The sequence below is a fragment of the Pistacia vera genome, unplaced genomic scaffold (assembly GCF_008641045.1).
Source record: "Pistacia vera cultivar Batoury unplaced genomic scaffold, PisVer_v2 Contig413, whole genome shotgun sequence".
Classification (NCBI taxonomy): domain Eukaryota; kingdom Viridiplantae; phylum Streptophyta; class Magnoliopsida; order Sapindales; family Anacardiaceae; genus Pistacia; species Pistacia vera.
In genome coordinates this window covers 645,709-671,931 of record NW_022196239.1, presented here as the reverse complement: position 1 = coordinate 671,931, position 26,223 = coordinate 645,709, and the positions used below count along the sequence as shown (strand labels likewise).

Below are 26,223 nucleotides of genomic sequence, written 5' to 3'. Positions count from 1 at the left end.
AGATATGATGTAAATTAAATGAGATAACTGTATTTGTGAAAGAATTTTGAGTTTAAAGTTAGTTTGGTTGATCTTGATCGGTGTCACCCCACCTTGATAAACTAAAATATATCCCATACCTTAACAATTAACTATGGGCACATCATACAACTCTTCAACTAACAACAATCTTTCTTTGACAAAAAACCGACTAAATTATCACGTTCATATATATATAGTCAAAGTAATGCAGAATTCAACAGAGTCTAAAGAATTTTTATGAGCATCCCAATAGCATTTATATCATAATGACAAACTTTAAAAACTTCAATGAAATCATCTTAAACAGAAACATGACTATTTCTCTGATATAAAATACTCCCTGAAACTAAATGGTGCTCTTTGATACAAAACCAATCTGACAACATTGGGTTCAGCCACAGCTTCATCGACTCTTCTTCAACTCGGGGTCCCTAAAGACAAAATTTAATTCACGTGTCAGGCTAATTCAGCGTTCCAGCTAAAAATGATAACATTGCATATATGGAAGGTTAGCAGACCTCTGAATGTGATCAAGAATGAGAAGCCTTGGTCCAGGAGGGATTCTCACGTCTCTAAGAGCACTGAAAAAAGATTGCAGCGGTTAAGGCTTTATGAGCACATTAATTAAAACGTAAAAGGGGGAAGAGAAAACAAAGATTTCAACTACTTGCCTATCGGTTAACAAAGGCAATGTGTTATCTGTTAACAGGCCTCTCTTAAAATTCTTCTCGTAATTCTGTAGGCCAAGTTTATCTAGCATGCCTCTTGTTCTGGAATACAGCACATCCTGAGGTGGTGGTTGAGAGAACTTCTGCCCCAACTATACGAACACATAAAAAGGGCTCTCAGCTAAACAAAAATCTCATAGAACATAGACTCAAGTTACAATATTGAACCGTCAACTGGGAGATAGACTCAAGTTACAATATTGAACTGTCAACTGGGAGATTATCAGAAAATTCATTTGAGATTATTAATTTCAGCAAGCATTGGTTTTTAACAATCAGCAATGTCGTCTTGTCAGATTAACAGGCTGATCACAGTTATTCTTTATATTTCTATCATGTTCACGACATGGAAATCAACCATATTGCAAGTTTTAAGTTGTGAAACCAATAATTAAATCCATCTCTTATTGCTCAATGCTCACCTTGAAAAGCCCACCTTGAACCAGTGCAAAGAAAAGTCCAGAAGTGACAGCATTTGCTGCCTGATTTGAGCCACCCATGCCACTCACTAATGAAAACATGGCTCCAGAACCAAAAGCTGCCACCATGCTGCAAAATGAATTAATAATCTTAAATAATGCATAGTCAAACAATGATTCCTAAAGCGCTTTTTTAAATAACAAACCTAGATCAAATGCATAACCCACAATTCATCACAACATAATCCAGTGACAGATAAAAAAGTCTCATGGCCATTGCATTCTGATTCAACAGCACTCAAAGTTGGTCTGCCTAAGAATCAAGAGAAAAGTCCACTGTCCAATTCAAAGATGTATTTGAACCAATGTCACTATGTATACTTTCCTAGTTTCCTATGAAAAGCAGGACACTTTTCTAACTCTTTGTCAAAATTATACCTGTAAGTACCTCATGGAGATACACTTTTTGAAGCTGCTTCCGTGTGTTCGTATAAGAAACCTTACTATTTCTTTGACTCAAATGACATGTTCAAACAAATAAAGAACATTAAGAGCAAAGAAATGATAATAAACTTAGAGAGAGAGAGAGAGAGAGAGAGAGATGCAGGGAAAAGAACAAGAACAAAGATAAACCCTGCCTTCAGAAGCAACTCTTTCTGTGCAAGCCCCAATAATAAATACACCTAAATGATTCTACTTCAAAGGTCCAACCGCAAAAAAAGGACAATCTAGAACTCCAATGATCTTCAAGCAATGTAGAAGCATCTTTCCGTGAGACATCATATTGCTGCTAACCAGATTCAGAGAAGTGATCACAATATCACCAACATAATCTCAATATAAATTTTTTATTTTTAATCATACTTCATTCATTTTTTGCCTATATCTAAACATGGTTTGCCCCACTGTATTTGACAAAAGTTCCCACAGACGAAAGAAACAGAAAGTAAATGTTAAGATCCTCAAAGCGTATCGGAAGATCTGAGAGGAAAGTGCCCTTGACCTGATAGCTGATTAAAACCTCAAGGGAGGCACAGAGTTTTGCTAGTTTAAAACGAACATTTAGATCAAACTTACTGGCAAAAAGAACTTTCACTTATTCCTATCATATGGCTGATAGATAACAAGTGTAGCACCAGTCCACAATACTATATCAAGGAAATACAAAATTTCTGTTTGTATGCATCTTACAAGTGACATACATAAGTTTTAAGTACAATATGAGACATGCAAGAAATTGGTTACAGATTAACCAAACAAGGAAATTTTAAACATAAGGTCTTGCAAGGGAGGCTTCATCACCTCACATTGAATATATACATTGACATCTTGACTGTTTTAAGAAGAGGAAAACATGCAGTCCCTTGCACAAACAAGAATTATCAATAAAAAAAAAAAAAAATGCACATAAACACAATAAACATAAAATTCAGTCAATGTCTTGTTTTGGAGCTTTTAAAAACTAGTTTAGCTAACATAATCAAACAAAAAACAAATTATACACTTTCTCAAAATGTTCTAAGGTCTGAAACCATGTTAATTTAAAGATTTTGAAGCCACAATCACTAAACCTTTCAGGAAAAACTGCAATTATCTAAACAATTTGTTTTACAATTAATCAATGAAGTAGATTAGCTAATTGAACTTTTGGGACGTACAGGAGGTCCTGAGATAGATTGTTCAGGGCAAGGTAGGGTATATTTTAAATTTGAAATTTAAAAAAAAAAATTTGAAATTATGAAAGCAGATAATTGTTGTATCAGCCCATTGGGTTTAACATAAAATATCAAAATTGCAAAGAAAGAGGTCTAGTACTAAAAGGTACCTAGATTGAACATCCTCCTTTCCTCTCAATCTCTTCATAACACAAGAAATTCCAGCATTAACGCCCGTCATAACAGCAAAATTACGAGCTTGAACCAAGGGACCACCAGCAAGAGCCTGTAAAAATATTAAACATATGGGCATATTATATCGGAGTTAGGCTATTGTAACGCACATTTCTTACTTCAATTTCTTAAATTCATATATTCAAGGCCATGGTAACATACATTCTTACCATTTTTTTACTTAATTTCAATGCCATAACCCTTCAATAGTTGGATAACATTCTTCGACAAGAATTTACATTACAAACTAAAATTTGGAAATTTTATTGTTTTTTTATAATCCAAAAATCCCTCGCACTAGCTTTTATATATAATAGCTTGACCAAGACCTAATTCTTTGACTTATATTTTTAACAATTATTCAACAGAAACTAATTAACTTTCAAGAATTTGAGTCAAAATCATATTCCAATTATTAAATCGAAAACTAAATTTGAAAAACCAAAAAAGAAAATAGAAAAAAAACCTGGGCTTGCTGAAGGGAGGCCATGGCTTGAGGGTTGAGGGAGGCTTGAGGAGGAGGTGGAGTAGGAAGTGTAGACGCGACGTCACCGGTGAGAGTTCCCATAAAGGCACCGATGGCGGCACCCTGGGCGGCGCTTGTGGCGGTGACAACGGCGGCTTCAACGGGCATAGATTGCTGGGCTAACCATGACTTAAAATGGTTCTCCAATTCTTTAAACTTGACTTGAACTTCTTTTATTGGGTTCTGCGGCAATTTAAAAACTGTTAAATTCCCTTTTTTGCCTTGCTGCTCCATTCTCTTCTTGCTTGCTCTCTGATAAACCCTACACAATGAGAGGATTTTTTGATGATGGAATTTTATGCAACTAGTGTATAATTTTGTTTTTATTCCCTTTTGGGCTCACCCGTGAGAGGATACAACGGTTGCTGAAATAAGACGGCTAATGTCAATTACCTCCCTGAAGGTTTGCCTCAACTTCAGATAGGGTATTTGGGATATAATAGGGTGCTTTTGGTTTATTATTTTGGATAGGATTTTGGGAATAATATTAGGTAGTTGGATAGGGGGGTATTACGAGGTAAAATTTAAAAATTTATGAAAAAGCCCTTAGGTTTGTAATTTAATTAACTACCCTAATATATAAAATGACAAAAACACCCCTACCACCTACAGTGCCAGATTCCGGCCACCACAGTCGGAATCTGGTCGGAAAATCGCGTTATGACACAGACCGGTTGGATCTATGTCATAACGCGTCCTTATGGCCTTTTCTGGCCATATCCACCACGGATCTGGCCGGGAAAGGCTAGATCTACGGCCTGTTGTGGCCGCGATGGCCGAAAAAGGCTAAAACGACTACCATCTTTGGCTGTCCAAAGATATGGCTGTCTTTTTCGGTCAACAATGGCCAAGATTTTGCCGTCGTTGACCTTAACGACGGCTATTTCTTTGGCCATCGTTCACGGCCAGATCGGTGAACTTCCGACCATTTTTGGTCGGCAGGTAGGCCGTTGTACAGATTCCGGCTACCACCGACGGTGGTTGCAAGAATCTAGCAAGTATGGGTCATGGGGTGTTTTTTGATAATTTTTAAACTTTTTTTTAAGGGTGTATTTAATGAAATTAATAACCTTATGGGGTCTAAAAGTAATTAAAAAAATAAGGTAATATTTCTGGAATAATGTGCCAAACATTATTTGGAGAATAGGATTGGGAATATGGGCATAAATAATAAGCTAAACATGCCCATATATTTATCCACTATCCTATCTCTATCCTACCCAAAATATATATTTGTTTCCCTATTCTAAAAATCCTATTATATTTGATTCAACTATTTTTAAACTCTTTAGGTTTGTTAATTTAACTAAACACCAAAAAAAAAAAAAAAAAAAAAAAAAAAATTAAAAATTGACAAAAACACCCCCCACCCAGCCACCCACATTTGCCAAATTTCAACCACTATCGTCGGAAGGTGGCTGAAATATGGTGTAATGGCGCACTACCGGTTGGATCTGGTTGGTAGTGCGTTGATCTAGCCTTTTTCGACCAGATCAATCGTGGATCTGGCCATTGACAGCTAGATCTTTGGCCGTAGTTGGTCATCAACGATGACCAAGATATGACCATCGTTGATGATCAAACGTGGCTACATCTGGCCGTCAACGGCTAGATTTGGCCTTTTTCGACCAGATGCATAGTGGATCTGGCTAGGAAAGGCCAAATCAGGGCACGACCGACCAGATTCAGCAAATCATGCGCCATTACGGTAACTTCCAACCACCTTTCGACAATGGTGGCCGGCTGTCGGCATTTAATGGGTGGGTGGGGGTATTTTTGTTAATTTTCAATGTTTGATTGTATGAGTGTTTAACTAAATTAACAAACCTTGGGGGATTTTTTGTTAATTTTTAAGTCCTACCTCTTAATAACCACCCAACTCAACCTTTTCAAAAATCCTACCAAAAATAATAAAACAAACACACTCTCTATATTATATTGCTAAAATAACAGAAAATTTACATGAAAACATGTGTATTCTACGGTACTCAGATCGATTATGTTTAACTCCTTTTATCAAAATTGGCAATATAAGCTCAGAATAAGCCTAAACATAGATGAAGGACGTTAGAGAACATAATCGAACCAATAGTGTAAAGCCTATTTAAATTCAAAGCCCCATAACTTAATGAATCTCTTTTTACGAAGATACATAGAGGGTGCGTTTGGTTTATTATTTTGGATAGGATTTTGGGAATAATATTGGGTAGTTGAATAGGGAAGTATTACGGGATAAAATTTAAAAATTTATAAAAAAACCCATAGGTTTGCTAATTTAATTAAACACCCCAACATATAAAATGACAAAAACACCCCCACCACCCGCAGTGCCAGATTCCGCCACCACCGTCGGAATCTGGCCAGAACATTGCGTTACGACACAGACCAGTCGGATCTATGTCGTAACGCGTCTCTATGGCCTTTTTCGGCCAGATCCACCACGGATCTGGCCGAAAAGGCCAGATCTACAGCCAGAAATGGTCGTCGACGGTCGGAAAAGGCCAAAGAAGTCCATCTTTGGCCGTCCCTAACAGCTAGATCGGTGAACTACCGGCCATTTCTTGTCGGGGTGTAGGCCTTCGTACAGATTTCGGCTACCACCGACAATGATTGCCAAAATCTGGCAAGTCTGCGTTGATAGGGGTGTTTTTGTTAATTTTTAAACTTTTTAGGGGTATTTTAAATTAATAAACTTAAGGGGTCTAAAAGTAATTAAAAAATATAATAATATTTATGGAATAATGTGCCAAACAATATTGGAGAATAGGATTGGGAATATGGGTAGAAATAGGGAGCCAAACACACCTATAGTCTTTCCTTGCTAATGTTACATCTCTTCAAAGTGATTGTAACGCCATGGGATTTTTGAATATGATTGATAATAGATTTGGTTTTATTTGAATAAAGTGATGGAGTTGTTGTTTTAAGTTTGAATGACAAATAAATATGTTTTTTTTTTTGTTTTTTTTTTTTTTAAGAGATATAATGTTCTTTTAAAATTGAAACTGTGGATAATGCTCTATTCTATGATTTTTAATTTCTTCTATTATGGGTTCAATCTTCCTTGACACTTTAATCTCAACCATGTGTTTCTAATCTTCTTGTAACTAGGGTTTAGGATGAAGTGATTCTATTTTTAATAGATTAATTCTCTTTTATTTGTTCTTCAAGGATTATGGTTTTGCTTATATAGATAATTGAATTATTTTTTCTTTCATCATTAATATCAAGTATTTTTGATAGTTAGAATATTGATTTAATTTATCTATGCCTGGTCCTCTAAATAATAAATGCGGTTCCTTTAATTATCTGTTTGCTTTTACTAAATCGATACAATGAACACTTAGGTACACAATTAATTAAGCAAGAAGAACCAATATTAGATTTGTTAACTTGGACTTAATTGTTTTATTCATGAGATTGATGGAGTTGAAACAAGGAGTGGCCGGAAAACATCCAACATGCGAAAGTTCGGCGAGCTCAAACCTACACCCCATGATCAACTAAAATGAGTTGTGAGAATGCTTGTTACCTTCCAATTGAAGTTTCAACACTAATTGATCTTCCTAAGGAATTTCCGAAGCATCCGGACGTAACGAGTGGGCGTCGAGGCTTCCGCAACACTTTCCAAGCTTGAATGTGAGAAACCCTTTACTAATTTGTGTTTGAAACTAACTTTCAACACAAATGTCAAAAGGAATTTGAGAAGGAAGATTCGGCGATGTGAGGAGAGAGCTTCAGATCAATAATTTTGATCTAAAACAAAAGTTGAATGTAACAGTGATCTTGGCTCCTTTTTATAGTTAGTGAAATTGGACAATTTTGAATCAGTCCAAAACTTTACATGACATTCATGTAAGTTATTCCTCCACCAATCATATTAATTTTAGCCCACTATTACTAAATATTTGACATGACAATCATGTAAGACTTTCTCCACAAATATATTAAACCATTTAATACATTTAATCATGTCTCTAAATGCCCTTTGTAACTTGTCTAATTAAATTTTCCGAACTATTCTAAATAGTTCAAATTAAATTAGAATAATTTATTTCTCACATATATTGTTCATGCTAACTTTTATCGGCTACATAGGGGACCATATGGAAATGTTTAATAACAAGCTTCAACGTATTCGGTTTCGTACCCCTTGATCTCATAAACATAAGGTACCAAATGTGTTAGCATTGTCCGACTCCACTATAGGGACAATGCTGCACTCCTAAATTAATTATTTTGTTTATCAGAAACTTTAATAATTTAATCGATTAAATTATCTCATTAAAGCCTTTCCATTTAGCGACAACCACATATATACTCTCATGGAATATTGACAATTAGAACTAGGTCGTCATACTGATATACCAAACCAGTTACATCTTTTTCTTGCGACCAGATGTACTCCCGCTGAATGATAAATGTTTAATGAACACTTCATCAAACGCTTGGCCAAATCTCATTATTCAGGATCCTGTAAAAACCTCAAGACGATTTCCCTTAAACCTTTCGGAGTTAGTATTGATCCGTTAAATAACATAATCTCACCTTCTACTCTAATCAAAGACGATAGTCTACAAATCAAAGGTACACCACCCACTCAAGATTAAGGTACATATGCCTAAGAGCTAAGGTGTAAAGTTTATGTCTTTTCTGTTACAGTAATTACACAAAATTAGCAATTTCACTTTGTCCAGTTCAGTGCATATCGAATGCACAAGTGTCTCTACCCTAAAATCCTCATTTTAGTGATTCGAGATTCATCACCGCCATGGAGATAGACAACACAACAACCTTGTAAAAACAGAGTGCCCAACTCATGTTTTATGTTTGTGAACATAATTTTGAGCTACAATAAAATCTCGTATCTCCCATATATGACTGCTTCATTTAAACAAGAATTTTATCTTATCCAGTAGCTTTGGATCCTTTGACCATTGATGGGCATACATATACATATGTATTATAAAGGAGATAAAAGATGGTTATATAAATAAAACATAAAACATTTTTATTTATTTAACAATTGTTTACACCATTTCAGAAAAACACTGTACTCGTAAGGCATAATGCCAACAGAGATGACATAGATTGATTTTGATTTGTCGCTCTAATTTTAGGGAATTAATTTGATAATTATATAATTTGCTAAGTTAGACAATGGTGGATTTTAAAACCTTGGTAGTTTCAATCCCTTGAGTTTTATATATTACTTTTGTCATTTTATATTCTCTTCAATTTCATTATTTTAAATTTCATTGAGTCTTTTATTTGTTTTGAGCTAGTTGGAAATATAATTTGCTAAGAATATTTAAACTCCCTAGGCTTAACAGTTCTTGTTGGTTTGATCTCGTTGCTTATGTTTATATACCTCAATAGACTCATGCGCTTGCGAGTACATTTAGAATTTACACAACATCTGAGAATGTGGCTCATGATGCAAGAAAGTGAATGAAGGAGTTGAAACACACTCGTTACAAAGTGGACTATGTTGAAGAGTTTTCCAAGCTAATGTTGCAGATTAATAAAATGAGTGACGATGATTTTCTTTTTAGTTTCGTAGATGGTCTAAATAATTAGGCTTAACAAGAAAAATGAAGGCATGGTTTGAAATATGTACCATCAGCCATGATATTAGCGGAGATCATCTAAGATTACCCAAGAAATGGCTCCTTCAAACAAAAACAGTCCAAACTGAAGTATGGCAAAGGTGGGGGAGCAGAAGAGTCTTATTCCAATTATGGAAAAAGTCATGCATTAGCAACAAATGATTGGAAGAAGGGCAAGAGAAAAGCCAAGCCTTAGAATAATTGTTTCATATGCAACGATCCACATTGATAGTTAGAATGTCTAAAAAATGGATTACTGAATGCCATCATTGAAGGAGTTGGGTGAGAAGATTCAAATGAGGTCTTTATAACTTTTCAATGCCTTGAAAACAAATCTGGTTCCACTAAAGTCCATTAAGAAACCCTCATGTATGTGGAAGCTCACATCAATAGGAAGGCTACTCAAGTCACAATAGACACGGGAGCTTCTTATAACTTTATTTAGAAGAAGGAAGCCAATAGGTTAGGCCTCAAGGTTGAGAAAAGAAGCAGTTGGTTACAAAAGGTGAATATTGAAGAAAAACCTTTGATGGTGTAGCACGTAATGTGAACCAACACTTCAACACATGGAGTGACAATGTAAATCTTTTAATTGTTCATCTTGATGATTTTGCGTTGTGTTGGTATGGAATTCCTCAAGCAGTTCAATGTTTTGTCATTGTCATGGTTCAACTCTATTTACATCTTAGAAGGAAACCCATGTATGATTCCCACAATGATAAAGCCTTGAAGGACAAAGCCAAGCAACAAATGACATATTCTCTTAGCAACACAACTTAAAAAAAAAAAAGAGCCAAGCGAGGAGAAGCCATATATTTGGCCATCATGTGCATAGTGGATGATGGGAGTGATGGCTTAGTAAGAAAGGTATCAAGAGAAATTACCAAGGTACTTGAGGAGTACGAGGGAGTATGGCCACCATAATTTCCCAAGAGATTGCCACCTATGAGAGAGGTAGATTACTAAATCGAGCTCGAGCTAGGAGCCAAACCACCAACAAAAGCCTTTTATCGTATGTAACCACTTGAGTTGGACGAGTTGAAAAGATAACTCAAAGATTTGTTGGATTTGAGGTTCACCCAAGCATCTAAAGCATCATATGAAGCTCCAGACCTATTTTAGAAGAAGCATGATGAGTCATTACGATTGTGTATCGACTACCAAGCACTCAATAAGGTAACCATAAAAAAACAACTACTTTATTCCTTTAATTGCTGACTTGTTTGATCAATTAGGACAAGCCAAGTAGTTTACAAAGCTTGATTGAGGTTAGGATATTATCAAGTGATAATGGCTGAGGGTGATGAAGCAAACACGGCTTGTGTGACTTGTTATAAGATGTGTGAGTTTCTCGTGATACCTTTCAGACTAACAAATACACGAACCACCTTTTGGACACTCATGAACCAGATTTTCCAACCTTTCTTAGACATGTTCACGTTGATGTACCTTGACGATATCGTTATCTACAATGATATGCTTGAGGAACACGTTGAACATTTCCAGACCATATTCAAGGTGCGGCAAGACAATGAGTTCTACGTCAAAAAGAGCAAGTGATTTGAATAGCTAGAGGTAGATTGTCTTAGCCACAAGATCAGAGATGATAAACTAATATTGAAAAGTACTTAAAAATTCACTTATACTTGGTGGTTTATCAATAGTATTTGTGGGGAATTATGGATAATTTGCATGAATTGATTTAATTCTTTCATAAATGCATTTTTCAGGATCACGGATATTTTTGTTGTGTTTTCAAGGTATAATTGCTTAAAAATGATATTCGGATGAAAGATAATGTTAATGATGGAATTTTTGGTGATTAGAAACAAACGGTTTGAGAATTGGAGTTGAAACGAAGGAGTTACGCCATATTCATTATGGAATCCAAATCTTGGAATATGCTTGATTATAGAGAATGCTTTGTTATTTTGATCATAACTCGTGTTGTTGACCTCTAATTGGGATGATTCTTGGACAATTGGAAATCCAACTCGAAGGGCCATAATTCATATGCTTATGAGTTCATCACATTTAGAAGTTATCATACTCAAAATTGTAATTCTTTTGGCGTCGTGGCATGAACTTTCTTCCGCTGCGACATTGTACTTCAGGTTTGAAAGAAAGAATTCTGGAACAACGCTTGTCGAGGTATGAAAAATTTGGTGCCAAGCCATGACGTAGGAATCCTAATTCTACATGAACTCTATCAAAGGATTATCCGAATTTTCCTATTCTAATTTGTATAGGATTACTAAAATTATGCTTCCACAACTTTAGCACTATAAATAGATGTATTTATTCATTCTTGGAAAAAGAGAGAATGGAGAGAAACAAAGCTCCATAATAATTTAGAGAGGAAAAGAGATTGAAAAAGGCTTGGAGTAGAGAATTGGAGAGGATCGTCATCAACTCCTTTGATCAGCCTAGTGTTCTTAAGTTTTTCTTATCTTTTTTGTTATTTTGTTATCATGAATACAATTATTGTTTTTTTTTTTTTCCATGAGTAACTAATTCTTTTGTGATTGGGGGTGATTTCAAAGCCCTAGACATGTTTTTTCTTTTTATTTAATTGAATGACTAAAATTTTATTTCTTCCAAATTCCTCTTGATTATGTGTTATATTCTCTGTGATGAATGCCTTAATAGGTTTTCTTTGATTGTTTAAGCAGACAATTAAATAGTTGGGTTAATCTTATACCAATTTAGATTGTCTAGTTCAAAATCGCTTCTAATCTAAATAACTAGTGGTAAGTTGCTTGCTTGCATGCAATGGGAATTAACACTCAAGATAACTAAACTAAGCTTATCAGCTTAGCATTGATTCAACATGTCTCTTGCCTCTTAGTGCTTTTATTACTTTGAATCTAGAGATAATATCCTAGGTTTTTCAATAAATAGGGAATTGAGTTAAAACCGTGTCTAATCCAATAAACAGTAAGGAGAGATCGAATTTATCTAGCTTATGGTATTTTTTGCGCTGATGTAATCAAGAGGCTAGGAAGTTGGGAAGTGTTTCTATTAATTTGAATTACATGTTTAGTGGTGATGAATGATTATTCAATCTAGTGTTTATCATATGTTCTCTCACTCTTATAATTTTGAAAAGTTCAAGCAATATTGGATTAGGGTGGAAAATCAATTAGGTAAAAGTATCAAATCATTACGATCAGATCGTGGTGGTGAATACTTTGATGACTACTTGAAGGACAATGAGATTCTATACCAACTCACTGCAGCGGGAATATCACAACAACATGGTGTTGCAGAGAGGAGGAATAGAACTTTGATGGACATGGTTAGATTTATGTTGAGTTATTCTGAGTTACCTAATAGTTTTTAGGGTTATGCAATAAAGATAGCAGGATATCTACTAAACTTGGTCCCATCTAAATTGTCCCTAAGACACCCGCCAAATTATGGACATGTTGTAAAGTTAGTTTACACCATATTCGTATTTGGGGGTGTCCAGTATATGTATTGAAGGACAATGAGAGTAAGCTGGGCCTAAGATCTAAGGTATGTCTGTTTGTGGGGTACCCAAAAGGTACTAGAGGGTACTGTTTTTATAGTTAGTCTGATTAGAAAGTGATTACCAGTATGACTACCACTTTTCTAGAGGATGACTATATTAATACCCATAAGCTTAGAAGTAAAATTATTTTTGAAGAAATGATAGAAGATTCCACCCGTAGTGTGTTTGTTAATGGAAACTCGAGAGCTTTAACATCTCAACCAAGAACTGATGATCTAGTTGTTCAACCACTTACAATACCTCAACGTAATGGGAGGACAATTATACAATATGACCGATACCTTGGAGTATCGCAAGATACCAGAGTGAAGGAATTAGATCCTTATTTTTTGAAGAAGAAATGGATGATGCCGATGCACCACATTGGTAATTGCTATGAAATTGAAAATAAAATCAATGTATTCAAATTCGGTTGGGGAACTTGTAGATGCTTCGGAAGGCATCAAACTCATTAGATGTAAATGGGTATACAAGAGAGAGAGGGGGATTGACAGGAAGGTAGAGACCTTTAAAGCTAGGTTGGCGGCAAAGGGTTATACCTAGAAGGTGTTAAAATAGGTGCCATAGAGCCAATCGCATTTTGTAAATTGACTATATGTATCATGTTATTCCATTAATAAAAAGGCATATAATTATATCGTGTAAATCATTCTATATGTATTGATATATGTCCTCAGAATGGTAGAACTGTGACGAGGGTATCGATTGTTATAAATCTTGATTGTGAGAACCCTATTAGCACATATAATGGCTATTCTAAAATTGTTCGTAGCCTCGATATTATCCTGACCGAGGACACATGTAATACAGTAAAACTATCATAGCGTTAAACAACATTACTGAAAGGTCGTGACAGATCTCACATGTCAAAGTTGTTTGGTGACAACTGTTGGAGTAAGTGCCCTAGAGCCAATCAATTATTGTGGAATGGACTCTTTGCAGTAATGTTCATTAATCAATAAAAGGCATTTTATTCTATATCGCGTAAATCATTATTATTGCAATATGTATTGATATATGTCTTTAGAATGGTAGAACCGTGACGAGGGTATCAAGTGTTTCAAATCTTGATAGTGAGAACCCTATGAGCACATATGGTGGCCATTCTAGAAATGTCGGTAGCCCCAGTATTATTCTGAAATAAGGGCACAGATAATACGGTAAGGCGATCATAGTGTTGAACGACCCTGTCGAAAGGCAGTGACTGATCTCACTTGTCAAGGTTGTTTGGTGACAACCTGGTGCAACACATGGGTGTTTGTTGTAGGCGATTACACCACAGCAAGTTCACTGGACTGACCCACCAGAGGATTCCATATGGATGGTAACCCCAGTGTCTATGGAACAAATCCTCTAACGAATGGTGGTGCATGTGATCCTTAGACTTGAGATCACCGGAGCGCCTTGTGCACCGATTGGTGTAGTTTGACACTAGCCTAACGCAGTTCTTTTCAGAGCTGTCAATACGGTGGTGATTGGCTGCATCAAGGAGTGTATCAAGACTATGGTGGATTGACAGAGGATTCATCACTCCCGGGTACGGGAGAAAGTTATCTCACGGCGCAATTCAGTATATGGCAATGACACTAAAACTGTGGCCACAGTGGGATTGAGTTGTTGCTCTATCCAGTTTATAATACGGGTCATTGGTCCAGAAACTGAATAAATAATATCGAGAGTAACCGAAGGTTGACACTATTTCTATGCCTTCGTCTCGTCGAGATAACGTATGATGAAAGGATCGAATTGCACGGTAACCATATCGTTGACAGGTAGCTACTTTGCTGAATCCGAATCTATCGGGTGGCCATGATGCCTTGCTAGGGGCCAATCTTGGTCTGTGTATTAGTGAGACGATTAATTGGTGTTAATCGCAATACTATACACTGCCGATATGATGAGGAGCCTAAGGGTCACACACATAGAAGACAATTTAAGATGCAAGAAGAAAGAAGGGCGTTTTCATCTTTTAAGGCGAAAGGGTATTTTGGTAATTTCACAGTGCAATTAAATTTGCTGAGGTCGTAGCCTTTATTTAATTTGTTAGAAAAATTAAATAAGTGAAATTACGTTTAAATGTGTGTTCGCACATATTTAAATATATTATCATTATTGTTAAATGTTAATATATATTTAAATATATATATTAATTGATTTTAATTGAGATAATGATGGAAAATAAAATAAATCAAATTGGGAGTGTTTGGCAATATGGGGCGTTTGGGTTGAAGCCCAAGCCTATTCCGTACGGGATTAGGGCAAATTGTTTTTACTATAAAAAGAAAAAAGTGTGTTAATTTAATGATTGAGATTTTTCTTTGAAAAACAAAAAAAAAAAAAAAAACACAACCCCCTTTTTGGAATACACTCCCACGGCAGAAAATTGGTTTAGCCTAAATCAATTTCAATTGATTTCTTTTCTTCTGAATCTTGAAGCCAAAGAGGATCTAGCAAATCTCTCTTTGGTCCTTTTGAGATTGTCTTCGTGTGGACTACGTGGGTTCGATCCTACACTTGGATCGGTAGCAAAACGTTCAAAGACAATCGTGGTGGAGCCTCCAAACGTGCGTTTGTTTCTTTAAACACAGATTATTAATTTATGCAGATTCTTGCTTTCATAAAATTGTAAAATTATACCCTTGATCTTGGCTCATGTAAACGATCTCTACATTAATTTTGTTTTGTTTTCGTTGCGTATATGGGACCGTTTACTAACAACAACTTGGTGTGACGCTAGAGGATTCCATATAGATGGTAACCCTAGTATCTATGGAATGCATCCTCTAATGAATGATGGCGCATGTGATCCTTAGACTTGAGATCATCAGAGCGCCGTGTGTTAATATTGGTGTAGTTTGACACTAGCCTAATATAATCCTATTTAGGGTTAACAGTATTGTAGTGGTTGGCTACATTTAGAAGTATACTATGACTATGGTGGGTTGACAAAGGATTCATCATTTCTGGGTATAGAAGAAATTATCTCATTGAGATATTCGATAAAAGCCTAAAAGGCAACGACCTTAAATCTATGGCCATAGTGGAATTGAGTTGTTGTTGAAATCCAATCTTGTTTGGTCGTTGGTCCGATAACCGAATACAACTATGTCAAGGTAATTCATACTTAAAGCTAACACTATTTATGTGCTTCAAACCTTGATGAGATAATAGATGATGAAGTGATTGAATTATACGGTAATCATATCATTGATAGGAAGCTATATCGCTAAATCTGAATCTATCGGGTGCCAATGATGCCTTGCTAAAGGCCAATCTTGGTCCGTGTGCTGTGAGACGATTAATTAGGTGTTAATCACGTACTACCTATTGTCGATGTGATAAGGAGCCCATGGGTCACACACTTAGGAAACAGTTTTAGAATTAATAAGTGAAAGGGATAATTTCGTCTTCTAGAATGAAGAGGTAATTTGGTAATCTCACAATGCAATTAAATTTACTCAGGTCGTTGCCTATTAATTTTATAATGAAATTAAAATAACTGAGATTACATATTTAAATATATATACATATATTTAAATGTATTATTATTATTATTATTAAATATTAATGTATTTTATATATATTAATGGATAATAATAATAATTAAAATAAAATACCATATTAGCAATGAGTGGCTATGGGAATAAATATATTCCAATAAAGGAAAATGGTTAACACTATTCCAATTTAGGAATAGGGTTTTTATTTGTTGCATTATATAAGTGCAACTTTAAAAATAAAAACATAACAGCAAGTTAGCAAACGAAAACCCTACTGTCCTCTCTCTCATCCAAAAAACGTGTTCAACATAGTATAGGGGATTTTTCTATTGAAAAACTCTGCACTATTTAATTCTTGAACCAATTGATTATATTCTAGCAAATAAATCAATTGGATTTCCTCCTATCTTCGTGTGGATCATCGTTTGCGCATTCCTAATCTTGGAGTGATAGCGATTCGAGTTTTGTAAAAATCCATCAATGCAGGTACAAAATAATAACTAATTTATTTTATGCCTCTTAACATGTAAATACCACAAATCAATATAAGGATTAATGGAGATATATGGTTTAAATGAATAAAATTTTTATTTTCCACTTTGTATGATTCGATTAGATCTCAACATAAGGAATGGGTTGACTATGAGGACACCTTCTCACCAATAGTCATGCTTAAGTCAATTCACATTCTCTTGTCCATTGCCAATCAATATGATTATGATATATGACAAATGTACTTCAAGACTACATTTTTGAATGGTAGTCTAGACGAAACCATTTACATGGAACAACCCAAAGGTTTCATAGAGATGAGACAAAAGCAAGAAGTTTGCAAACTATTGAAATCCATTTATGGACTTAAACAAACATCTAGGTCTTGGAACAAAAAATTGTTCAAATGATCAAAACTATTGGCTTTCTTCAGTTAGAAGAATAATCTTGTGTATACAAGAGGATTAAGACCTAAAGGTTGTATTTATAGTTTTATCTGTGGATGACATTCTACTAATTGGGAATGATGTAGGAATGTTATCTACCACAAAGGTTTTGCAGGTTGAGCACTTCTAAATGAAAGATTTGGGAGAGACTAGTCATTTTCTGGGGATCCAATTACATAGGGATTAGAGGAATAGATACTAGCATTATCTTAGGGTTTATACAAACAACATATACTAGTAAGATTTGCTATGCAATTCCAAGAAATGGTCTTTACCTTTTCGGCATGGAATTAAACTTTCTCAAGAGTAGTCTCCCAAGACTCCTTAAGAGGAACTAGAGATGAGATGGATTCCATATGCATCCACAGTTGGGAATCTCATGTATGCTATTCTCTGTACTAGACCTGACGTCTGTTATGTAGTAAGAGTTGTTAGTAGATACCAGTCAAATCTTGACATGGAACATTGGGTGGCAGTTAAGCATATACTTAAATATCTTCGTAGGATGAAAGATTATATGCTTCTTTTTTTTGGAGGTGATCTTATGCCGATAGGATACACCGACTCAGATTTTAAATCTAACCCTAATTCCAGAAGGTTCACCTTAGGTTTGGTAACCATGGTAGGCAAAACTACTGTTTCTTGGAGGAGTGTAAAACAATCCTTTATTGCAGATTCCACCATGGAAGCAAAGTATGTCACAACATGTGAAGCGACAAAGGAAGCAATGTGGCTTCATAACTTCCTACGGGAGTTAGAGGCGATTCTAAGACTTGATAAGCCAATTACTCTTTATTGTGATAATAATGGAGCAGTGGCTTATTCAAAGGAACCTAGAAGTCACAAAATAGGAAAGCATATTGAGAGGAAATATCATTTCATTCAAGAAATCATGCAATGAGGTGATGTGACAGTATGCAGGATATCTACCGATAGTAATCCGGCTTATCCGTTCACCAAAAGTCTATCAACTAAGGTTTTAAAGGGTCATGTGGAGGGCATAGGTATTAGGACACGTGTACTTTGATGTCAAGTGGGAGATTGTTAGGGTTATGCCTTAAGAGTACAATGATTCTATGAAATAATGTAAACAATTGTTAAATAAATTAAAATGTTTTATTTGTGTTTTCATCATAAATCTCCTTTAGCATTAGTGGTCAAGGTTTCAGAGCTACAGTATAAGATAAAATCCATGTGTATATGAAGTAGTCATATATATGAGATATGATATTTTATCATAGCTTGAAATTATGATCACAACCATGAAACATAAGTTGGGCACTCTATTTTGATAAAGTTGTTGTGTCGTCTGCCTCCGTCGGGTGATGAGTCTCGAATCACTAAAATGGGGATTTTAGGGCTAAAACACTTTTGCATTCGATATGCATTGAACTAGACCAAGTGAAGTTTATAATTATGTGTAACTACCGTAACGAAAAACATAAACTTCATACCTTAGCAACTTAGACATATGTACCTTAATCCTGAATGAGTGGTGTGCCTTTGATTTGTAGACTACAGTCTTTAATTAGAATAGAAGGTGAGACTTTATTGTTTAATACGTCAATACCCTGGTTGATTGGGATTGTAGTTCTATGGGTCCGAGAACACTATTCCATAGATATAGATTCATAAATCTGAAGGGTTTAAGGGATACCATCTTGTGGGTTTTACAGGGTCTTGAATGATAATACTTGGCCAAGTGTTTACTAAGTGTTCATTAAACATTTACCATTCAATGGATGTAAAATTTGACGCAACGAAAAGATGTAACCGGAAAGGTATATTGGTATATCAACCCAGTTCCAATTATCAGTGTTCCATGAGGGTATATGTGTAGTTATCGCTAAATGGATAGACTTTAATGAGATAATTTAATCAGATTAAATTATTAAAGTTTCTGATAAACTTAATATTTAATTCAATAGTGCAACGTTGTCCTTATAGTGGAGTTGGACAACATTAACGCATTCGACACCTTACATTTATGAGATAAAGAGGTATAGAACCGAATATGTTGAAGCATGTTATTAAACATTTTCATATGGGTCCCCTAGGTAGACAATATGTGTGGAAAATAAATTATTCTAATTTAATTTGAACTATTTAGAATAGTTTGGGAAATTAAATTAGACAAGTTACAGAAGGTATTCGGAGACATGCATTAAATGTATTAAATGGTTTAATATACTTGTGTAGAAAGACTTACATGATTGTCATGTCAGGTATGAGGTAATAGTGGGCTAAAACATGATATAATTAGTGGAGGAATATTGCATGAATGTCATGTAAAGTTTTGGACTAAAATGATATTGTTTAATTCCAATAACTATATAAAGGAACCAAGATCACTATTACATGCAATTTGAAGAAGACACATCTCAATTGTTTTTCAAGCATATAGTGAAATATTGGGGACAACTGCAATCCATCATTAGCAATCGACACTCACAATTCGCTAGGAAGTTTTGGACTGAGTTGTTTAAGCTGATGGACTCCATACTGTATCCCTACACCAAAGTTTAATCGACAAACCAGGAGGGTAAACACACTTCTAGAGTTTATCTCAAGCATTTTGTGAGCATCAACCAGTGAGATTGGGTGAAGTTGTTGGATATTGTGTAGTTTCTTACAACTATCAACTAGTAAAGCTACCAATTGGAGTCCATTCGAGATGATTATGGGTAGCAACCTCTTAGACTGCACATTGTTGAGAAGACTTACAATGGCAAGAGTCTTATGACATTCAAAGTTGCCAAGACTTGGCATGAGCAAGCAAACGTTACGTAGTCATATTTGAGTAAGGCAACCAAGAAGATAAAGAAATGGGCAGACAATAAACATATGCATGTTGAGTTCTTTGTGGGAAACATGGTGTTTATGAAGATTTTAGCCTATTAACACAAATCAATGCACTCACTTCCTAAGGGACTACTACGGAAGTATAAAGGCCCTTTGCCCATTGTTAAGAGGTTGGAATTAAACACCGCTTATTAGTTAGGGCTACCCTTGAGACTTAACTTTGACCTAGTCTTCCATGAGTTGTTTGATGTCTTATCATGCAGACATGGAAGATCCTAATAGAAATGAGCTTAAGTGAACACCATTTGGAGCCACTTCCGCTTATGAAAAGGACATCGAGGCCATTTTAAACACAAGGGTGGTTTGCACATTGAATTATACTTAAGAGTCGTAAGTATCTAGTGAATTGGAAGAGCTTGGCGAATTATGAAACTAGTTGGGAACCCGAGCATGCATTGTGACAATTTGAAAGCAAGATTCGAGAGTTTTATGATGTGGTTTCACAATGAGGGCATCGTGTAATTAAGTGGGGGAGATTGTCATGTTTGGCCTAAGCCCAATTCCATATAAGGCCCAATATTCGTTCAAGAGGCTTTACCTAGACTTGATCTAGGAGCATCAAAGAATATGCTAGAGAATCTTTCTAGAAGCTAGCTCCTCGAATGTTCCTCTACCAAATAGGTAGCAAAATAGGATTATGATTCTATTGTTTACATGATTAATCATAGCAATCCATCTTAATGGATATGTATGGATCTGGACCTTGAATCGCTTTGTGATGGGTGCTTGCAGCACTCCTAACTCAACCAAAATTTTCCTTATGAATAGTACTACTGTTCATCAGAACAGTACTACTGTTCAAGTTTTTTTCTTTTCTTTTTTTTCTACAAATAAAAAAAATATACAAAAAAACGCAATAAAAAAAAATCACAAAAACAAAATAATCAACTAGAATCACTCCCGGCCACGGCGCCAAATCTGGTGTGTGTCGTAGGCAACCAAGATTAAAACCTTCCTACCTAACTACTAACTATAAATAGGGTAAGCAAGGGTCGATCACACGAAGAGTGTCTAGCCGAATTTTTCGATGATGTGAACAAGGCTGGGGGTTTGAGTAAACAGAAAACATTAGCACAAACAAAAAAACAAAAACAAAAACAAAAACAATTTAAATCGAAATCAATTAATATAACGAAACTGTCTCCGTCAACATCCACCATCGGAATCTTACAAACTGATCATTGATGCAAAAATAAATCAATTCTTGTTTAAATATTCACCGTTGGAACTATTTCCTATCTCTCCTTAATTGTAATTAATTAGGAAACAAGCGATCTTAATTAATCTTACCATTAAACAACCCTAGACAAGCGCTGAAGATTTAATCTAATGGCAGCCTTAAGAATTAGAGAAATCGATGAAGCTAAACAACAAACACAAGCGGTGTATTTAATTTAGTTGAATGTTCTCTTAAGATTACTAATTCTGACGCAGCAAATTATTAACCCTAATTGCTTCACAAGTGAGGGATCAAACAATTACAGATTTGAATCAAACTTAGCAGTAGATTGCAACAAATAATCCACTAGTAGGCCTCCTAGTAATTATGCATCAATCATGAAGATAGCACAGAATACATTCAATACTCAAACACGGAAATTGAACACTAAATAAAATAGATTAGACCTCATAGTTGGTTGATTCCGAGGTCCCGTTTCCTTCAACCAAGTTACCAAGTTTAGCCGCTCATGGCCATAAACAAAAACTCAAAAAGAAAGAAAATTGTAGAGAAGAGAGAGAGAGGCGTGGTCCCCTTTTTCCAAACCTAATCTGATCCCCTCTTTAAAAATATCTAATTCCAATTCTAATTCTACTCAATCTAAACTCCTAAAAATATTCTAAAATCCCAAGATAACCTTTATCCTAATCTGAGTAATTGAAAATAAAATAAAGTCTTAATACAAAATAGGAAATAGTGTGTCCAGCTGTAATTTTCGTGCAATAGGTCTTCAAATCTTCCAATAAAAATCTGCCTATTGAATTGCATGACAAGGCAAAATGTTCCAGAACGTCCAGTGCAGATGCATAACTTCAAGCCCAATTAAAAACCTGATTCAGCGAGTATCTCTTAAACTCAAAACATTAAAGTTGTAGATCTCTTTTTAGCGTTCCACAGCATTTGAATCTCTCAATCGGAGTTGGATGAGAGGTTATGCCCAGATTACGAAACGACGTCGAAACTGTCTGAATTCACTAATTAATTCGTTTTGCAATTAACGCCTCCATTTGCATCCTAAATCAAAATGAATAATAATGAGTATATTTAGGCAGCAAATAAGTATAAAAGACTAGACATTAAGGGGGGGAAATATGATTTTTGCATTTCATCAACTACTCAAGAGGAACTAGAGATGAGATGGATCCATATGCATCACGTAGTTGGGAGTCTCATGTAGCTATTCTCGTAAGAACGAGTTTGTTAGTCGTAAAAGTTGTTAGTAGATAATAGTCAAATCTTGACATGAACATTGGGAGGTAGTTAAGCATATACTTAAATATCTTGTAGATGAAGATTATATGTCTCTTTTTTCTGGAGGTGATCTTATGCCGATAGGATACACCGACTAGATTTTAATCTAACCCTATTCCAGAAGGTTCACCTCAGGTTTTGTACCATGGTAGGCAAACTACTGTTTCGGGAGGGTGTAAACAATCTTTATTGCAGATTCCACCATGGAAGCAAGTTTGTCACAACAGTGAAGTGACAAAGGAAGCAATGTGGCTTCATAACTTCCTACGGGAGTTATAGGGCGATCTAAGACTTGATAAGCCAATTACTCTTTATTGTGAAATAATGGAGCAGTGGTTATTCAAAGGAACCTAGAAGTCACAAAAAGGAAAGCATATTGAGAGGAAATATCATTTCATTCAAGAAATCATGCAACAGGTGATGTGACAGTATGCAGATATCTACCGATAGTAATCGGCATCCGTTCACAAAGTCTATCACTAAGGTTTTAAGGGTCATGTGGAGGGCATAGGTATTAGGAACATGTACTTTGAGTCAAGTGGGAGATTGTAGGTTATGCCTTGAAGTACAATGATTCTATGAAACCTACAGCCATTTGACGAACAAGAGAAGTTAGACTCGAGATTTGTTGTTCTAGGGAAGAAATATTTATCTCATTATCACGCCTAGATGGAAGGTCAAGCCTACTGCCAAACTGTTGAGAATTGGCTGCCATATTTGCAATCAAGTTTCTCGCGGCCTCAGGAGTCTTATCCACCAAAGCTCCACCACTTGCAGCATCAATCATACTCCTATCAGTGTATGTAAAGCCCTCGTAGAAGTACTGGATCAGTAACTGCTCACCAATCTGATGATGGGGGCAGCTTGCACACAATTTCTTAAAACGTTCCCAGTATTCATGTAGGGACTCTCCGTTATGCTGCCTTACACCACAAATTTCTTTTCGGATGTTGGCTGCCCTCAAAGCTGGGAAATATTTCTCCAGAAATAATCTCTTCATCTCGTTCCATGTGGTTATAGTTCCGGAGGGTAGATAATAGAGCCAATCCTTAGCTGCATCCTTCAAAGAAAACGGGAAAGCTGTTAATTTAATTTGCTCCTCGGTCACCCCTGTAGGTTTTATACTCGTGCAAACCACATGAAGCTCCTTTAAATGCTTATGAGGATCTTCACCTGCAAGACCATGAAAAGTGGGCAAGAGATGTATTAGTCCAGATTTTAATTCAAAAGTATTGGCATCATCTAAAACATGAAATGTTATGCATAAAGGTGCTTGATTCAAATCAGGGGCAGCAAGCTCTTTCAAAGTCCTATTTCCAGCCATGACTTCCTCTTCTTCTAAATCAGAGTTGCTAGCAAATTGGGAATCAAAAGCCAAATTGCTTTCCTCAGAATTTCTCCGAGCTTCCTTCCTTAACCTGCGCAAACTGCCCTCAATTTCTGGATCGAATGTTAAATCACCAAGGTGAGAGGACCTGGTCATACAACAAAAAAAAAACCTAATAAAAGAATTAGAATAAATGACAAAAATGAAAACTAATAGAAAATTTTAAAAAAAATTAAATTAAATTAAATTAAATTGGCCAAAAACACTAAAATGGAAAAAACCCTATCAAAACATTCGAATTTGGCCTCAAGAGGGTGGGGCTAGAATTTCTTCTAGTTTTGCTTAGAACGTCGTTTTCTTCGAAATGGGTACTTGCAGCACTCCTAACTCAACCAAAATTTTCCTTATGAATAGTCTACTGTTCATCCAGAACAGTACTACTGTTCACAGTTTTTTCTTCTTTTTTCTACAAAAAAAACAAATATAACAAAAAAACGCAATAAAAAAATAACACAAAAAAATAAAAAACCTAGACTACCCCGGCAACGGCGCCAAAATCTGGTGTGCTGTGTAGGCAACCAAGATTAAAACCTCCAACCTAACTACTAAACTATAAATAGGGTAAGCAAGGGTCGATCACACGAAGAGTGTCTAGCCGAATTTTTCGATGATGTGAACAAGGCTGGGGGTTTGAGTAAAACAGAAACAATCTTAGCACAAAAAAACAAAAACAAAACAAAAACAATTTAATCGAAATAATAATAACGAAACTTGGTCTCCGTCAACACCACATCGGAATCTTACAACTGATCATTGATGCAAAAATAAATCAATTCTGTTTAAATATTCACGTTGGAATTTCTTCTATCTCTCTCTCCTAATTGTAATTAATTAGGAAACAGCGATCTTAATTAATCTTACCATTAAAAACCCTAGACAAGCGCTGAAGATTTAATCTAATGGCCGCCTTAGAATTAGAGAAATCGATGAAGCTAAACAACACAAACACAAGCGGTTGTATTTAATTAGTTGAATGTTTCTTAAGATACTAATCCTGAAGCAGCAAATATTAACCCTAATTGCTTACAAGTTAGAGGATCAAACAATTACAGTTTGATTCAAACTTAGCAGTAGATTGCAACAAATAATCCACTAGTAGGCCTCCTAGTAATTAAATGCATCAATCATGAAGATATGCACAGAATAACATTCAACTCAAAACGGAAATGAACACTAAAATAAATAGATTGACCTCATAGTGGTTGATTCCGAGGTCTCGTTTCCTTCAACCAAGTACAAAAGTTTAGCCGCTCATGGCCCTAAACAAAAAAATCAAAAAGAAAGAAAAATTGTAGAGAAGAGAAGAGAGAGGCGTGGTCCCCTTTTTCCAAAACCTAATCTGATCCCCTCTTTAAAAATATCTAATTCCAATTCTAATTCTCTCAATCTAATCTCCTAAAAATATTCTAAAATCCCAAGATAACCTTTATCCTAATCTGAGTATTGAAAATAAAAAAGTCTTAATACAAAATAGGAAATAGTGTGTCCAGCTGTAATTTCGTGCATAGGTCTTCAATCTTCCAATAAAAATCTGCCTATTTGAATTGATGACAAGGCAAATGTTCAGAACGTCCAGTGCAGATGCATCAACTTCAGCCCAATTAAAACCTTGATTCAGCGAGTATTCTCTAAACTCAAAACATTAAAGTTGTAGATCTCTTTCTTAGCGTTCCACAGCATTTTGAATCATCTCAATCGGAGCTTGGATGAGAGAGTTATGCCCAGATTACGAAACGACGTCGAAACTGTCTGAATTCACTTAATTAATTCCGTTTTGCAATTAACGCCTCCATTTGCATCCTAAATCAAAATAGAATAATAATGAGTATATTTAGGCAGCAAATAAGTATAAAAGACTAGACATTAAGGGGGGTAAATATGATATTTTGCATTCTCATCAACTACTCCAAGAGGAACTAGAGATGAGATGGATTCCAATGCATCCCGTAGTGGGATATCGTATGCTATTCTCTGTATAGACCTGACGTTTGTATGTGTAAAAGTTGTTAGTAGATACTAGTCAAATCTTGACATGAAAAATTGGGAGGTAGTTAAGCATATACTAAATATTTCGTAGGATGAAAGATTATATGTCTTCTTTTTGGAGGTGATCTTATGCCGATAGGATACACCGACTCAGATTTTAATCTACTTCCGAAGGTTCACCTCAGTTTGGTATTGTAGGCAAAACTAGTTCTTGGAGGAGTGTAAAACAATTTTATTGCAGATTCCACCAGGAAGCAAGTTTGTCACAACATGTGAAGGACAAAGGAAGCAATGTGGCTTCATAACTTCCTACGGGAGTTAGAGGCGATTCAAGACTTGATAAGCCAATTACT

At 35.5% G+C, this 26,223-nt stretch overlaps 1 protein-coding gene and 1 non-coding gene across 2 annotated transcripts; one reads left to right on the top strand and one right to left on the bottom strand.

The window, feature by feature from the left end:
• Positions 1-193: 193 nt before the first annotated feature.
• On the bottom strand, positions 194-3,893 carry LOC116142632 (chloroplastic import inner membrane translocase subunit HP30-2-like). The gene is made up of 6 exons (XM_031428058.1): positions 3,524-3,893; positions 2,994-3,109; positions 1,172-1,298; positions 693-841; positions 540-602; positions 194-452 (listed from the first exon to the last, which is right to left on the bottom strand). The coding sequence occupies exons 1-6, from the start codon at positions 3,815-3,817 to the stop codon at positions 425-427; spliced, it is 777 nt and encodes a 258-aa protein (XP_031283918.1). The 5' UTR covers positions 3,818-3,893; the 3' UTR covers positions 194-424.
• A 19,449-nt stretch (positions 3,894-23,342) lies between these two features.
• On the top strand, positions 23,343-23,449 carry LOC116142682. The gene has a single exon (XR_004130030.1). It is a non-coding gene; the product is annotated as a small nucleolar RNA R71 (small nucleolar RNA).
• The last annotated feature ends 2,774 nt before the right edge of the window (positions 23,450-26,223 follow it).

Bases quoted from the DNA above. Each gene is read 5' to 3' on its own strand.
- LOC116142632 (XM_031428058.1), bottom strand. From the start codon at position 3,817: ATGGAGCAGCAAGGCAAAAAAGGGAATTTAACAGTTTTTAAATTGCCG. The intron at 3,110-3,523 runs GTTTTTTTTCTA...ATATTTTTACAG, and splicing joins CCTCCCTTCAGCAAGCCCAG to GCTCTTGCTGGTGGTCCCTT. The intron at 1,299-2,993 runs GTACCTTTTAGT...TTCATTTTGCAG, and splicing joins AAGGAGGATGTTCAATCTAG to CATGGTGGCAGCTTTTGGTT.